General features: G+C 38.2%; 1 protein-coding gene across 7 annotated transcripts in view; it reads left to right on the forward strand.

The window, feature by feature from the left end:
* Positions 1-15,492, forward strand: part of kmt2cb (lysine (K)-specific methyltransferase 2Cb) — a 171,666-nt gene that overhangs the window by 61,326 nt on the left and 94,848 nt on the right. For all 7 annotated transcript variants that reach the window (XM_051700822.1, XM_051700824.1, XM_051700828.1 and 4 more), the window contains exons 6-7: positions 1,813-1,910; positions 3,267-3,376. In XM_051700822.1, coding sequence (XP_051556782.1) covers positions 1,813-1,910; positions 3,267-3,376 — 208 coding nt within the window. The remainder of the gene's footprint in view (positions 1-1,812; positions 1,911-3,266; positions 3,377-15,492) is intronic.

Genomic DNA, 15,492 nt, shown 5'->3' on the forward strand with positions numbered 1-15,492 from the left:
CAGGAGCTTCAGTTAATGTTCACATCAACCATCAGAATGGGAAAATAATGTGATCTCAGTGATTTGGACTGTGGCATGATTGTTGGTGCCAGATGGGCTGGTTTGAGTATTTCTGTAACTGCTGATCTCCTGGGATTTTCACACACAACAGTCTCTAGAATTTACTCCAAATGGTGCCAAAAACAAAAAAACATCCAGTGTGCAGCAGTTCTGTGGATGGAAATGCCTTGTGGATGTGAGAGGTCAACAGAGAATGGCCAGACTGGTTCGAACTGACAAAGTCTGCAGTACCTCAGATAACCGCTCTGTGCAAAAAAATGCTATTCTGAGATGTGGGTTTTGGCGAATGGGAATGGCGTTGTTTTGGCGGCACGAGGGGGACCTACACAATATTAGGCAAGTGGTTTTAATGTTTTGGCTGATTGGTGTGTGTGTGTGTTTATATATATATACATACATACACTTCCGGTCAAAAGTTTGGTAACACTTTATTTTGATGGTCCCAAGTAGATATTTAACTGACTATAAGTGATTTATCAACTGACTTGCTATAGCTAGTAAACAGTGTTTCAACAAACATTCAGTAGACTTTAAGTAGCCTCTATATAGATCTTTATTAATTACCTTTTAATGAACTAATCTTCTTAAAAATAATGTTAGTTATTAATAGAGATCTATATACAGGCTACTGAAAGTCTACTGAATGTTTGTTGAAACGCTGTTTACTAGCTATAGCAAGTTAGTTGATAAGTCACTTATAGTCAGTTAAATATTTATTTGGGACCTTCAAAATAAAGTGTTACCAAAAGTTTTGAAACACGACTGAAATATTTCTCATGATCTTAAAAATCTTTTGATCTGAAGGCGTATGCTTAAATGTTTGAAATTAGTTTTTTAGACAAAAATATAATTGTGCCACCATATTAATTTATTTCATTATAAAACTAAAATGTAATAAAAAAATAAAATAAAAAAAGTTTTTGAAATTGATGACTTGGACCAAATAATAAAGAAAAGCAGCCAATAAGTGCCCAACATAGATAGGAACTCCTTCAATACTGTTTAAAAATCATCCCAGGGTGATACCTCAAGAAGCTGTTTGAGAAAATGTCAAGAGTACATGTCTGCAAATTCTAGGCAAAGGGTGACTACTTTGAAGATGCTAAAATATAACACAGTTTTGAAATATTTTGGATTTTCTTTTTTCTTTTTTTTGTCACAACATAATTCCCATAGTTCCATTTATGTTATTCCATAGTTTTGATGACTTTACTATTATTCTAAAATGTGAAAAATTATAATAAAGAATGAGTGTGTTTCAAAACTTTTGACCGGTAGTGTATGTTTATATACATACAGTATATATTTATTTATTTATACTTGTGCATAAATGCATATATTACATATACATTTTAATGTAAAGTGTGGAATTTCTGCACCACTATCTTTACTAAATGGAATTGCAAAAATAATGATTTTTCAAACAGGTTTCCCAAACAGTTTACACTTCTGGGGAATCAACCTATGGATGCAGTAATTCTGTGTCTGCATTTTAAGCTTGAAAAGGAGAAAGGATTTTAACATTGAAAAAAAATAACACACTACCTAAAACATCAAATATAATCTATGTTTGGCCACAATTGATTTGTGTCACGGCACATTTTCACTTTCAGTGTGGACAGACCAATTCCTTGTCGCTGGAAACTTGTCACATCGTGCCTGGTTAGGATATAGGATATATAACCTATGCACCTGTTATCAATCTGTCTTTCATTTAATCAGACTGACCCATTTGATGTCTCTGTTCTGCAGTGCTGGGACTGAGGATGCAAGTGGCAGATTCTGGGATGAGCTCCGTCATGTTGGTCTGCCAGACGACATTGATGTCCAATCTCTCTTTGATGAGTCGGGTATGTGCTCAGCTAAAATTAAAGAAATAGTTCATCCAAAAATGAAAATTCTGTCATCATTTACTCTCCATGGCATTTTAAACTGGTATGACTTTCATATCATTAAGCTGAAAGGTGACTGAGGCTGTCGAACTACAAAAATTAAAAAAAGTCAAATTTGCATGTGCATACATTCAAATATGGCATGTTATGTTGTGTCGCGCCAGATTTGACATTATTAACAAGACATTCGCTAGAACCATTGACATTGACATCAAACCTGCCAAGATGGTGTGCCATACTTGAGGGAAGATTTTCAGTGAAAAATTACTTAAAATTAGGGGTGTTGTTTTAACGTGTTAATTTAGTATGAATAATTACATGAAAAATAATGTGTAAAAAAATGCAATTAATCATGCTATCAATTCATACATAAATTCCGTAATAAGAATGTTTCTACCATCGGACCAATTCAAGCTTGATATACCACCTTATACCAAAACCCAGGTTTCTATGAATTTGTTTTGACTCTAAAGCCACTTTTGTATCATCTAAATGCTTTAATTGTCTGCTGCCACACATGTATATAATGTAATGTATTTGAATTATTTGAATTATAATATTTATTATTTACTTTTATCTATTGAAAGCCCTACTTAAAATTATGCCAGATTTTTTACAAAGTGGCTTTGTATGGCTTCAGAAGACTTGGAATAAGGTGCACAAGTCATATGGCCTACTTTTCTAGTAACTTTGTGGTGCTTTTTTACTTTTGGAGCTCAACAGCATCAGTTCCCATTCACTTGCATTGTATGGTACAAGAGCAGCTTGGACATTCTGCTAAACACCTGTTATGTTCCACAGAAGAAATAAATTCAAATGGGTTTGAAACAACATGAGTAAATAATGACAGACTTTACACTTTGGGTGAACTGTTTCTTTAAAAATATCACAAAGGCACATACAGAGAGATAGAAATGGAACGGTTTCCATATCCAAAGATATTACAGAATAGGGAGAAGATATAGAATATAGAAGAGGTGATTTCTATGAAGATTGCTTCCTGAACCTCTTTGCTGATGAGGGGATTGTTCATTGTAGACAGTGTAGTCAGATTCATCAAAAGTATCTTGAGGTGTGGAACAGGAATTATTAACCTTGTTTGTCAGAAAGCTTAAAGAAATAGTTAATCCAAAAATAAAAATAAGATTTCTACCATGAAACAGAACATAAGATCTTAGGCAATAAATAGAATATGGATGGTGGATTTGTACTACTAAGCTCCAAAAAGGCACCACAGAAGTAGTCCATACAACTATTCCTTTAAAAGTCCCATTCAATTTTCTGATTCCATGCCCATCTTCCTTGTGCTTATAGGTCAGTGCTGGGCCCATGAAAGCTGTGTGTTGTGGTCGAATTGTGTGAGTCAAGCGGAGGATCAATCACTGCTAAACGTGGACAAAGCCATCCACTCAGGGAGCACAGAGGTATGCTGCCATCTCTCTGATTTTGCTGACTTTTATTGTGACTGAAGCATGTGAGGCCTCATGAATAAAATAATGACTGTAAACCTTATGCAGATATTACATCACCTCTCCAGAGTACTTGAAAAGTTATGTAAATCAGGGTTAAAATGCTCAGCTCTGTCTTAATGGATGCCAAAGTGCAGTCTTCCTTTTGTTGTTTGACCATAATGTGCAGCGATCTTTCAGAATCTGTTTTTAGATAATTTAAATAAAAAAAAAATGTGGCTCTCTATTGACTGTACTGAAAAGACCAGCATTTCCGGTCACTAGCACATATTGGGGAGGCATCATTAAAAATTGAGCCCACTGATAGTGTTTTTTATTTGGACATGCCAACACACTTTCAGGGAGGAATTGTAAAGTTTTGGATATATCGTATTAAATCGTAAGAGTTGGGTCGTCCGAATTTGTATGACTTTTGCAACAGCCTGTCATGTGACTCTCCCTCTTCTCCTAAAATGTGACAAATACTTTTTTCCGCCATACAAAACATGATCTTTATGCTTCAAATCATCCTTACAGACTCTACTGTATGGTTCGGTTTAGATATGGGGTTTGGTTAGGGCATAAAATGAATAAGCATGTGCACAACTTCTAGTTACTGTGCAAACCCAGCCAAAAAATCAGCTCAAAGTGATTTACATTTAAACTAGAATGGATTTCATGCTGGTCTAAACTGGTCAGCAGGGTAAATGCTTACACTCCACATTTTGTTTTCATTTTTAGTAGGGGTAGGCGATATGACCAAAATCACTATATGGTAATTTAATATCATAGTAATGGTATATATCATGTTATTTGTGGTTGGAAATTCAACCCAGTATGCTTTGTATGTTATGATGATGATAATATTATAATCCTTACAAAAAAATCTAGAGTTCTGATAAACTTTCTGCAAACTTGCTGCAAATTTCAAATGAGAAATGCAGCTTGCGATTCGCTGCAAGTGTTTGCCAGAATTTGCAGCTCTTCACTGGAAGTGGTGAATCTGTGGCAAAACTTTGGCGACAAGGAAGAGCTTGTGAAAATAATGAGTGAAACACATCGTAATGTAAAACAAAACAAAATTGCTTTTATTATAATCAGCAAAGTTGTGTACACTGGTAGTGTGCAGTTTGCAGAATATGCTATTGTATTCTGTTTGTTGTCATATTTTTCAAATTGCACCACAGAGATACTGCAGTATAAATGGTATAACAGACAGTTAGTTTGACGCATTTCTACTGTTGCCAGTATACATCATTATACCACCAAGCCCTAATTTTTAGTTTATATCTTGCCTGTGAAGTGTTAAAAGGTGCTGTAAGTGAATTTTAAATGAAACGACATGCAGAAAACGTCTCCATTACCTGTCAGATATCACTGAAATAGGTGCCATGAAAAATCAATAAACAGAGGGGGACAAGATGTCTGCGGACTGTGGTCAGATTGTTTGTTTAGCCAATCAGAAGACTTTCTGCCTGTCAATCTTTGTGCGTGTTCACAGGGCATCCCATATTTGCTCGATTAAGTGCCAGTATGGTGTCCTGCTCCCATGAAACGCTCGGGGTCTGAAGGCAAAATGCTCAGGGGGACGCTCCCCCTTCATCTGCTACAACACATTGGTCTCTAATGTGTTTGTGTGTGCTTGTGTCTTTGGAGTGCAGGTTTTGGAAAAAGGGGGAGTGGCTAATTCAACGACTAGTCTAGTAGAAGTTCCAGAACAACTAAAATTGGTTACAGCACCTTGTTTTCAACTGGTTAGGGTTTGTAGGGTTTTGCATATACCTGCTGGCTCTTGTGTGTTGCTCTCTGTGAGAGAGTAGAGCTGCAGGATGGATCTAACTGGTTGCTAAATGTCGCCACTGATCAGCTGTGAAATAGAAAAGGTCACGGCACTCAAAGGGGCTTCATCGTCATCAGCTTCATCATTTAGCTCCCCGCATTCACCTCAGCAACCTCCTCAAATCACATTCCTTAATAGCACCCTGCCATTTGATCTTTTAAATTAGTAGCAATGCTGCATTTAGTATTAAATGCCAGTTCAGAGTTGAATAATTAATAGGGCTGTCAATTTAACATTAAGGCTGTTAATTTAGTTCAGTGAATTTTCTTTTTTGTTTAAAAAAAAAAAAAGAAAGCAATGCAAAAAAAAAAGAAAAAATGAACGCATTTAATCATGCTGCCTGATCTGTACATAAATTCTGTAAAAAGGAATTTTCCTACCATTGGGGCAGTTCAAACTTTTTTACTACAGGCAATGTACTTCACCAAACCAGGCAGTTCATAATGAGTGAGGAGCTGTTCATACAGGACAAAACACAGCTGAATGAAACTGAATCTCACGGACTACACATCTTTAACTTTACATGCTGTCTTAAAAATGTGATGTTTGTGGCGCAAGATGCTGAAAAAAATAGCAAGATACAATGTAATGCCCCAAAACAAAACATGGTCTGATGCATGTGTATATAGACCAACAATGAATAAGTTGCTCAGACTTTGGACAGACTGAAGGACTTGATTGCAAAATGAATTGCTGTGTAGTGTAGGCCAGTGACAGGCTAATGTTCAATGATATGAAAAAAAAAAGCAAAAAACAATATATTGACTTCTGAAGTCACTTTTTATTTACAATGTCTATTCAGTTCATCTACCATAATAATAATGTAATGTATTTGAAATAACTTAATTTGTGGCCTTTCTCAGCAATTAATTATTGGATTCATTGAAATTAATGTGATGAATAAATCAGTGTATCTTGTAATTACTTAAATTTTTTAATTAACTGCCCTAATACAGTCCTAATAAATACGTGTTGAATGTGCTTACGGTTAGTGCATCTGATTGGCCTGATTTTCTGAGTGGGGTCCCTCTTTGACCCAGCGCTAGATTGATGTGCATAAATTATAACTCCCCCCAGTAATTTCACGAGCACAAGGATTCTCTGATGACTGGCGATTTATTGACTGGTTCATAATCAACCAACTCAAGATGCCGTGAGAACTAAATACACAAATATAAAGTGAAAACAAAGAATATAAAACACATGAATATATTATATAAATAAATGTTGTCTTTGTAAACATTTCAAACAGAGTTAAGTTCACTTTAAAAGCTGAACTATAGTATCTGTACGGATATTGTTCTCTTCCACACAGCAACACAATCTAACAATCACATATAATATAAATGAAAAACTTACTTCATTGGCTGCTTGTTACCAAAAGGAGAACTAAATCTTGCATCTGATGTCCTTTTTAACTTCATATGAGTAGAATGTAAATATTAGAACTTGAACACTCTTTAACTTTCCATGCAGTGCAGACATCTGTCTTTTTGAGCCACTCTGAGCTTTTTCATAATAAAAGTCTCCACTCAAACCAGCGCTTTACTAAGCAGTTTCCAATTAAAGGTCCCCAACAAGACACTTTAAAAATAATTAAATAAACAAGAAATACAATCTGACTTCTAAGACAGTTACACTCCCACCAAAGCACTTTCTTGTGATTTTTGTAACTTCATAACACTTAACCAAAAATATTATAGACTAACCCAAGGAATGGTAGGAAATCTTAATCTGCTTCAATTAGGGTAACAATTTTCTGGATGGGCCTTTCAAGGTAAGTTGGGTTTGTAACACGCTTTCCACTTCTGTCCAGTGTTGAATCACTGATCAATAACTTCACTGTTCTGACACAGCCATCTGTGCCAGTGTGCACTTCTGTCACCTTCGCTAACTTCCATTGACTGCGTGGAGCTGTGTCCTCTTTCAGAATGACAATGTCATTGACCTTTGCATTTCTACGGCATTTGTGCCATTTCTGCTTTTGTTGAAGGTTTAGAAGATATTCTTTCCTCCATCGTGACCAAAATACATTAGCTAAAAATTGCACTTTGCGCCATCTTTTACGAAGATAAACGTCTTCGTTAACTAACTCTCCAGGTGGTGGTAAAATTACTGAAGACTTCATAGTCAATATGTGGTTAGGTGTAAGAGGTTGTGGACCAGATGGATCATTTAGATGCTCTGTTGTTAATGGTCAGCTATTTATGATAGCCATGACTTCATAGAGAAATGTTCTTAAAGAGGCACTATCCAGTCTTTGAGCTGACTGATCCAGAATGGTTGTCAAGACACATCTTACTGTCCGAATTTGCCTCTCCCAAATGCCCCCTGTGTGACTGGCTGATGGGGTATTCATGATGAACTCACAGCCAAACTCCTTTAGGCTTTCTGGATTCATTTCTTTTAGTACTTCAGCAAATTCTCGTCTTGCACCAACAAAATTAGTGCCCTGATCAGATCTAAGTTGACGCACAGGTCCATGTATGGCAATGAAAGTACGTAACGCATTAATGAATGCGTCAGTGGATAAATCATCCAACATTTCTACATGCACAGCTCTTGAGCACATGCAAGTAAATAGAAGCCCATAACGCTTTAGCTCTTTTCTTCCTTCCTTGATGTAGAAAGGACCAAAGCAGTCCATTCCGCAGTATGTAAAAGGAGGAGTTGTCTCCATTCGTTCCTGCGGGAGATCTGCCATCCTCTGCTCTTCAGTGGGTCTTCTAAATTTCCTGCACTTAGTGCATTTGTAGATATGTGAGGAAACCGCCTTGCTACATCCCAAGATCCAGATACCATTTGAATGCAATTCGTTCATAGTCATCCCTCTCCCTTGGTGACGCACTTGTTCATGATAATGTTTGATGAGTAAGGATGATATCTGACTGTCCTTTGGGAGAATTGCAGGATGTCTCACATGCGGATGTAATGCAGCATGTGTTAGCCGACCTCCCACCCTGAGGATACCATGCTTATCTAAGAAGGGATTTAGCTGATGCAATTTTTTGTTGGATTTAATCTCCTTCTGATGTTTGAGACTCTGTATCACATCACAAAAGGCTGATTGTTGAACCATTTTGATAATGGTCAATTCTGCCTCCTTTCTCTCTTCAATACTTGAGGCTTCATTGACTCTTGGATTGAGACCTGTGGCTTCCTTGGCACGTCTCTTAAGTCTCGCAATAGCTTTCACCGCTCTTGTCCAATCAGAAAACCTGTTGAGCCGATCAAGTAATGATTTTTCTTCATTTGTATGGGTATTATGAACCTGTGCTTTTCGAAGCTCTGGGTCATCGACTTCGATATCTCCCACCTTAACATCTCTGGGCAATTCATTTTTTCACAGGAACTGTGGTCCTGTAAACCAATTGGAGGTGATGAGCTCTTCTGCTGTAAGGCCTCTGGATGCGTAATCAGCCGGGTTCTCTTCAGAGGTCACATATCTCCATTGTTTAGCGTCAGTACTTTGTTTAATCCGCTGAATGCGATTGGCCACAAAGACATGAAATCTTTTGGCATCATTATTAATGTACCCAAGGACAACCTTTGAATCTGTCCAGAAGTACTCCTATAGGCTGTCAAACTCTAACTCCTTTCTCAGCAAGTCACTTATTTGTACAGCCACTAAAGCTGCTGACAACTCCAGCCTCGGTATGGTGGTAATCTTAGTAGGAGCGACTCTAGCTTTGCCCATAACTAAGGAACAGTGAACCTTTCCTGATGTATCGATGGCTCTGAGATACGTGCATTCTCCGTAACCTGAAGCACTAGCGTCAGAGAAATGATGAAGCTCGTAATGCTGAACATCCTTGATAGTTGTTGGCAGATAACATCGCTGAATCTTGACATCTGCCAAGCTTTGTAGCCCTGAAATCCAACGTTCCCACTGTGGTCGCAAGTCATCCTTAAGTGCTTCATCCAAACCAACTTTGTCTTGACACATCATCTGCAATATTTGCTTACCAACAAGGATGAAAGGCGCTGCAAAGCCAAGTGGGTCATACACGGAAGCCACTGTGGACAGGACTCCTCTTCTAGTAAGTGGTTGTTCCTTAACAGATACTCGGAACTGGAAACTGTCAGATTTGACACACCAATTCACACCGAGTGTCCTTTCCATGTGAAGCTCACCCAAAGTTAAGTCATGAACCATAGAACTCTCAGCACATTCTTCCTGGGGAATTGATGCTATCACTTCTTGGCTGTTCGACACAAATTTGTGCAAACAAAGTCTCCCTGTGCTGCAGAGTTCTCTTGCTTCCTCAATTAGCTGGATAGCTTCACCCACTGATGAGACACTTGTCAGTCCATCATCGACATAGAAATTTCTTTCTATGAACGAATGGAGGTTTCACTGAAATTTCCTCGCCCCTGAGCAGCAAGGTGTTTGAGTCCATAGTTGGCACATCTGGGCGATGAGGCTGCACCAAACAAATGTACCCTCATTCTAAAGACCTGTGGCTGGGATTCTAGAGCTCCTTTCTCCCACCAAAGGAATCTTAAATAGTCTTGGTCTTCAGGCTTGACCTGAAATTGATGAAACATGCGCTCAATATCGCACATGATTGCTACTGGACCCATACGAAAACGACAGAGAACGCCTACAAGGGTGTTGGTTAACTCTGGACCAATTAACAGATGCTCATTGAGGGATGTACCATGGAACTTTGCTGAGCACTCAAAGACTACCCAGATTTTCCCAGGCTTTTGAGGATGATAAACCCCGTGGTGGGGAATATACCAAACAGGGTGCTTATCGATTTCTTCAACTGGGACTTTTTCAGCATCGCCTCGAGCAATTGTCTCATCCATAAAAGCTACATAGTCCTTATAGTATTTCTCATCTCTTTTTAGCCTTATCTCTAAGCATCTGAGACGGTGCATAGCACATTCCTTATTGTTGGGCAGCTTTGGTCTTTCTTCCTTGAAAGGCAAAGGCAATTTCATAATGACCATTTCCCTTGAGTCTGATGCCTGTTTTCAATTTTGATAGAAAACGCAGGTCTTCTTGAGAAACATGACTATGCTCTGATGCTTTCTCAATGAAATCAGACTCTAGCAATTTGATGACATTTGGTGGAGTGACTATTTCCTTGATCTGTGTTCTACAGATATACTTAACTTCATTCGTCAGATTGAAGGAAGATGGCAAACTTGGCATCACTTGTTTCACAATGATACGATGACTCACTCCAATGGCGTCACCATAGTCTACACAGGATTTACCACCACCAACAATGCTCCAGCCTAGATCTGTCCTTTGAGCAAAGGGCTGATTTTCTTTACCAAATACTATTTCTCTGGGCATGAGAGCTTGAGGACAATTGTAGCCAATTAGAAGGCCAATATCACAAACTTGTTGAGGGACAATTTTCTCAGCTATGTGCATTAGATGTGGCCAAGCTCTTGCAGTTTTGGGTGTAGGAATGTGAGTTCTATTCGCAGGGATGAACTCTCTTGAATAAGTTACTGGCAAGGAGATTTTCTTGCTTGAATAAAATCCTCTCACTTGTAAGCCAGTTAACTTTTGACATGGAACAACTGTGCTTTTGGATACCATTGTTGAGAGTTTCAGTTGCACATATTCTTTTGTTGTATCAAGAGCTTGCGCTATCTCTTCAAGGATAAAGGTAGTGTCACTCTGAGTGTCAAGAAGTGCGTAAACAAGAACTTCATGGTTTGGTTCATTGGTAGTTGAGACCCATACTGGTACAATTGTAGAGGTATGAGTATTGTTCACATCCAGTACAACTCGATTGGATGTTGCATCAAATGTGGTCTCTTTATTCTCTGTCAGCTCTTGATTTCTTTTCTGTGACTTCTCATTTGTTTGTTCCAATTTTGAAAACTTCTTTGTTTCTTTCATACAGTCTTCATGTAGACATGTAGGGTGCTTCTTCTGACATGTCTCACATACACTTCTATCCTCACAGTTCTTTGAGCGATGGCCAGGCTTCAAACAGCCAAAACATAACTTATTCATTTGAACAAACTTAATCCGTTCAGTTACATTTTTCTCTGTAAATTTCCGACATTTGTGAATAGCATGTCCTGGTTTATTACAGAAAGCGCATTTTGCATCTGTTTTCTCACTAGACTGAACAGCTAACACCTTCACTCTAGTGCCTTGATTTCTTACTACCTTTCCTTTTCCAACCTCAGTACACTTTAGAGCATGAAGGGATGTCACTGGGTTGCAAGCGATCTTAGCTTCTTTTGCAAGAAACTCCACAAACTGACTGAAGGTAGGAAATGTCTTAGTTTCTTCTTCAGTCTCTATTACCTGACAATTCCACCTCGAGGCTAACCAATCAGGAAGTTTGGAAAGGATCTTCTGGTTTTCGTTACAGTCATTGAGAACTTGAAGGCTTTTAATCTCAGTCATAGCTGTTTCACAGCCTCTGAGAAAATCAGTAAATTCCCTCAACTCAACACTGTCCTTAGGATCTATCTTGGGCCATGAATTAAGCTTGTCCCTAAAGGCTTTGGCAATGATGAACGGATTTCCATACCTTTCTTCTAGAATAGCCCATGCTGCATGATAAGCTGACTCTGTGCCCAATAGGAAGTAACTTTCAATGGCTTTCTTAGCTGGTCCTTCAACATACTTTCGTAAGTAGTAAATCTTTTCACTTACTGGTATGTTCTTTCTGTCAATCAAAGTTTGAAAAGATGTTTTCCAATCACTAAATCTGAGTGGATCTCCATAGAATGTTGCAGGTTCTGGTATAGGAAGACGACTTGAACTGATTGATTCTGCTAATATCCTAACAAGGTCTGCAGTGCTATCTTCTTGAAGTGATTTTGTTACTACTTTGTGTGGAGGTGTGTGCTCGAACAAGGAGCTGCTTGATTTAGGTATGTGCTTCTTCTGCACAGGTGCACAGTCATGGAGTAACTCTCTGGTTTCATCCTTTGAGTCTCCTGTCTGCTCATAGACTTGCATCCGTGCCTTTGCAGCATTTAACTTCTTAAGCGTCTCCAAGCGTTCTAGCTCTCTGCGCTTGTCTTCCAATGCCTTCCGTCTGGTGGCATTTTCAGTTTCAAACTTTACACGCAGTCTAGCTTCTTCTCTTTCTAGTCAATGCTTATAAGCTTCTGCTTCTTGTTCTGCTATTCTCCTTTTCTCTTCAGCCTCAAGTCTTTGGAGTTCCTCTATTTCACGTTCTTGTTGTTGTAATATTTCTAAAGTTGCTTCAGTTGCAGCAATTTCTGCAGCAGCTTCTTGTTTCTTAACAGAGGACAAACTTGAACCTCTGGAGCTGACGCTTGAGTTGTTTAAGGACTGAGAAGAAGACTTGGAATGTCCATTACTTGATTTGGAGGCTATGGATGAAAATACTGAGCCTGTATCAGTACAGCATCCCTCTTGAATGAAAGGATCTTGACCCTCAACTCCCTCACCTAAACGACTCCATGCAGACTCAACTATCATCTTAGTGACGGCACCACAAGTGTCTATTCTGCGACGAGTATCACTATCAGGACTCACATTTTGTCGCAACTCTTTATAAACAACATTTAAATCCTTTGAAGCAGAGCTTATTGTGCCTATAAGAGCTTGCAGCATGTCATTGGAGAGACGTCCCATCAGTTTTTGTCTAGCGTCTCTAGCCAGAGCTTTCCATTTCTCATAAGAGCCTTGAAAGTGATTTTTACGTTTAGCCAACTTTTTATCATGTAATTCTTTACCCTTTTCAGTAAATTTGTGGGTTCTTTGACTTCTTCGTGGCTCTGGATCTGTTGTATCATCAACAGCTATTGATTCATGTGTCTCTACACATTCCTGGGATTTTAGTTGCTGCTGTGATTGCATAATCTCTGTTATATTTTCTTTGCTACCCCTAGTAGACTGGCCACCTTCTGCCATTTTCTAGATCTCTTTGTTGCACTGTCTATTTTTAATTGTTCATACAACATGAATTGTACTGAACATGGATATTTTCAACAGTTCAATCAACAATTGTCTTCTTATTTAAGCTTAATACTTCTCCAAAATAACTTAAAGTTTAAATGAGTAAGTACATAACACCAGCACTTCTTTAAAAGAACACTGAACACTTAAAGAGTCTCTTTTAAGCAAATATCAAGAATAAGTCCACCTTAAGCACCTTAACTTGAACTTGTATGTGCTTAACTTTCTTGTTGGTCTTAACTTGACAGTGCCTTGACTCTGTATTTGCCTCTTGCTTCTTAGTTACCGGTGTAAGTAGTACTTCATCTTGCAGAATCCAGAATGTGATGAACTTGATGTTAACTTGAAGCTTTGCTGACTGCTGGTTGGGTCTTCCCTTCTCCTACTCACGAAGAGCAGTTGAATTCTCACTATAACTCTCCCCAGTAATTTCACGAGCACAAGGATTCTCTGATGACTGGCGATTTATTGACTGGCTCATAATCAACCAACTCAAGATGCCGTGAGAACTAAATACACAAATATAAAGTGAAAACAAAGAATATAAAACACATGAATATATTATATAAATAAATGTTGTCTTTGTAAACATTTTAAACAGAGTTAAGTTCACTTTAAAAGCTTAACTATAGTATTTGTACAGATATTGTTCTCTTCCACACAGCAACACAATCTAACAATCACATATAATATAAATGAAAAACTTACTTCATTGGCTGCTTGTTACCAAAAGAAGAACTTAATCTTGCATCTGATGTCCTTTTTAACTTCATATGAGTAGAATGTAAATATTAGAACTTGAACACTCTTTAACTTTCCATGCAGTGCAGACATCTGTCTTTTTGAGCCACTCTGAGCTTTTTCATAATAAAAGTCTCCACTCAAACCAGCGCTTCACTAAGCAGTTTCAAATTAAAGGTCCCCAACAAGACACTTTAAAAATAATTAAATAAACAAGAAATACAAACTGACTTCTAAGACAGTTACATAAATTATGTGGTGCTCCTTCGGCCGCATGCCTTACTGAGATTTATTTGTGGTGGGCAGGTAACGTCTCGAGGTGCGAAACAAAATGTGCAGTTAACAAGCTGTTTCAAGCAACTGTAAACGTGAGGGCAGTGTTGGTTGACTTTTAGTGGACAGCTGGTTTCTGAGCAGCTCATTAGGCAGTATGATAGAGATTCAGAACAGATCAATATAGATAGAAAAGAGGAACATTGGCATACTGCTGTTATTATGAGGGAAATGCGTACGTGTTTTCAGGAAGCTGTTACAGTTTACAGCAGCTAATACTGAATGGAACCTAAAATTAGGGAAGAGTATAATTAAATCACCTGACCCTTTAAAAAACCTTCGTACTGTCATTATTATTTAATTCTTCAGACATTTTGTGAGTTAACCACAAAATTATATGCCTGGTCAGATTTATCCTTGTCCTGCCAATATTTTCACTGGCCCCACCACCATTTATTATTTACAATTAGTGCAGGTGTCTGAAGATGCTGTTGCTGCTGTTTTTTTTTATTTTTATTTTTTTTTTTATTTGCAAGTGGTCGTGAAGGGCTGCAAGAGGGCATATGAGTGTAGATGATAGTATGTTTTAAGAGGGGGTTGTCAGAAGAATGGTGAGAGTGTGATGAGAGTATGGTGAAAGAACAGTGAGAGTGGATAGCATATAAAAAAGAATGGCAAGAGTATAATAGAAGTATCTTAAGTAGGATTTAGGGCTGCGTAAAATATCTTAATAAAATCAAAAGCATCATATTAAAGAAGTTGACTGTTTTCCACCTAAATAAATGCTCAAGGGATTACCACCTTGCAATGGCACTTGAAAGTCAAGAAATTATGACAGAAATATATTTCTATCAGAAAGCCTCGAGATTGCTAGAATGAATACGAACAAAAGATACTTATATCATTTGGTGTAAGCCCCGTACTACGGTTCAGCACTCAGATGCTGCTTGAACCATTAGATCCTGCTGGAGGTGATGACTGCAGGGGAGCGGAACTTACCCCAAAAGGAATGGAAACTGTATTGAATCTAGCTCCCAAAAGAAAATCAAACAGTTTGATTGGACTCAGGACAGCAATCAGGTCTCCGGAAAGTGAGGATGAATCTGAAAGAAGAAAAAAATATAAATGATGCAACATGGCCTGTGTATAACTGTATGACATGCTACTTTTGTGCCATACCCTGCAGGAGGGTAGGCTGCTTATGAGAATTGTTGAGCCCTTGCGAATGGGTGAGCCTTATTTGTGCCATATCTTTTCAGGGGGTAGACAATGCTGATTGGCACTTCAATAAGGGTAAATGTTGTTTGTGCAATAGCCTTT

This window comes from Myxocyprinus asiaticus, chromosome 6 (assembly GCF_019703515.2).
Source record: "Myxocyprinus asiaticus isolate MX2 ecotype Aquarium Trade chromosome 6, UBuf_Myxa_2, whole genome shotgun sequence".
Taxonomy (NCBI): domain Eukaryota; kingdom Metazoa; phylum Chordata; class Actinopteri; order Cypriniformes; family Catostomidae; genus Myxocyprinus; species Myxocyprinus asiaticus.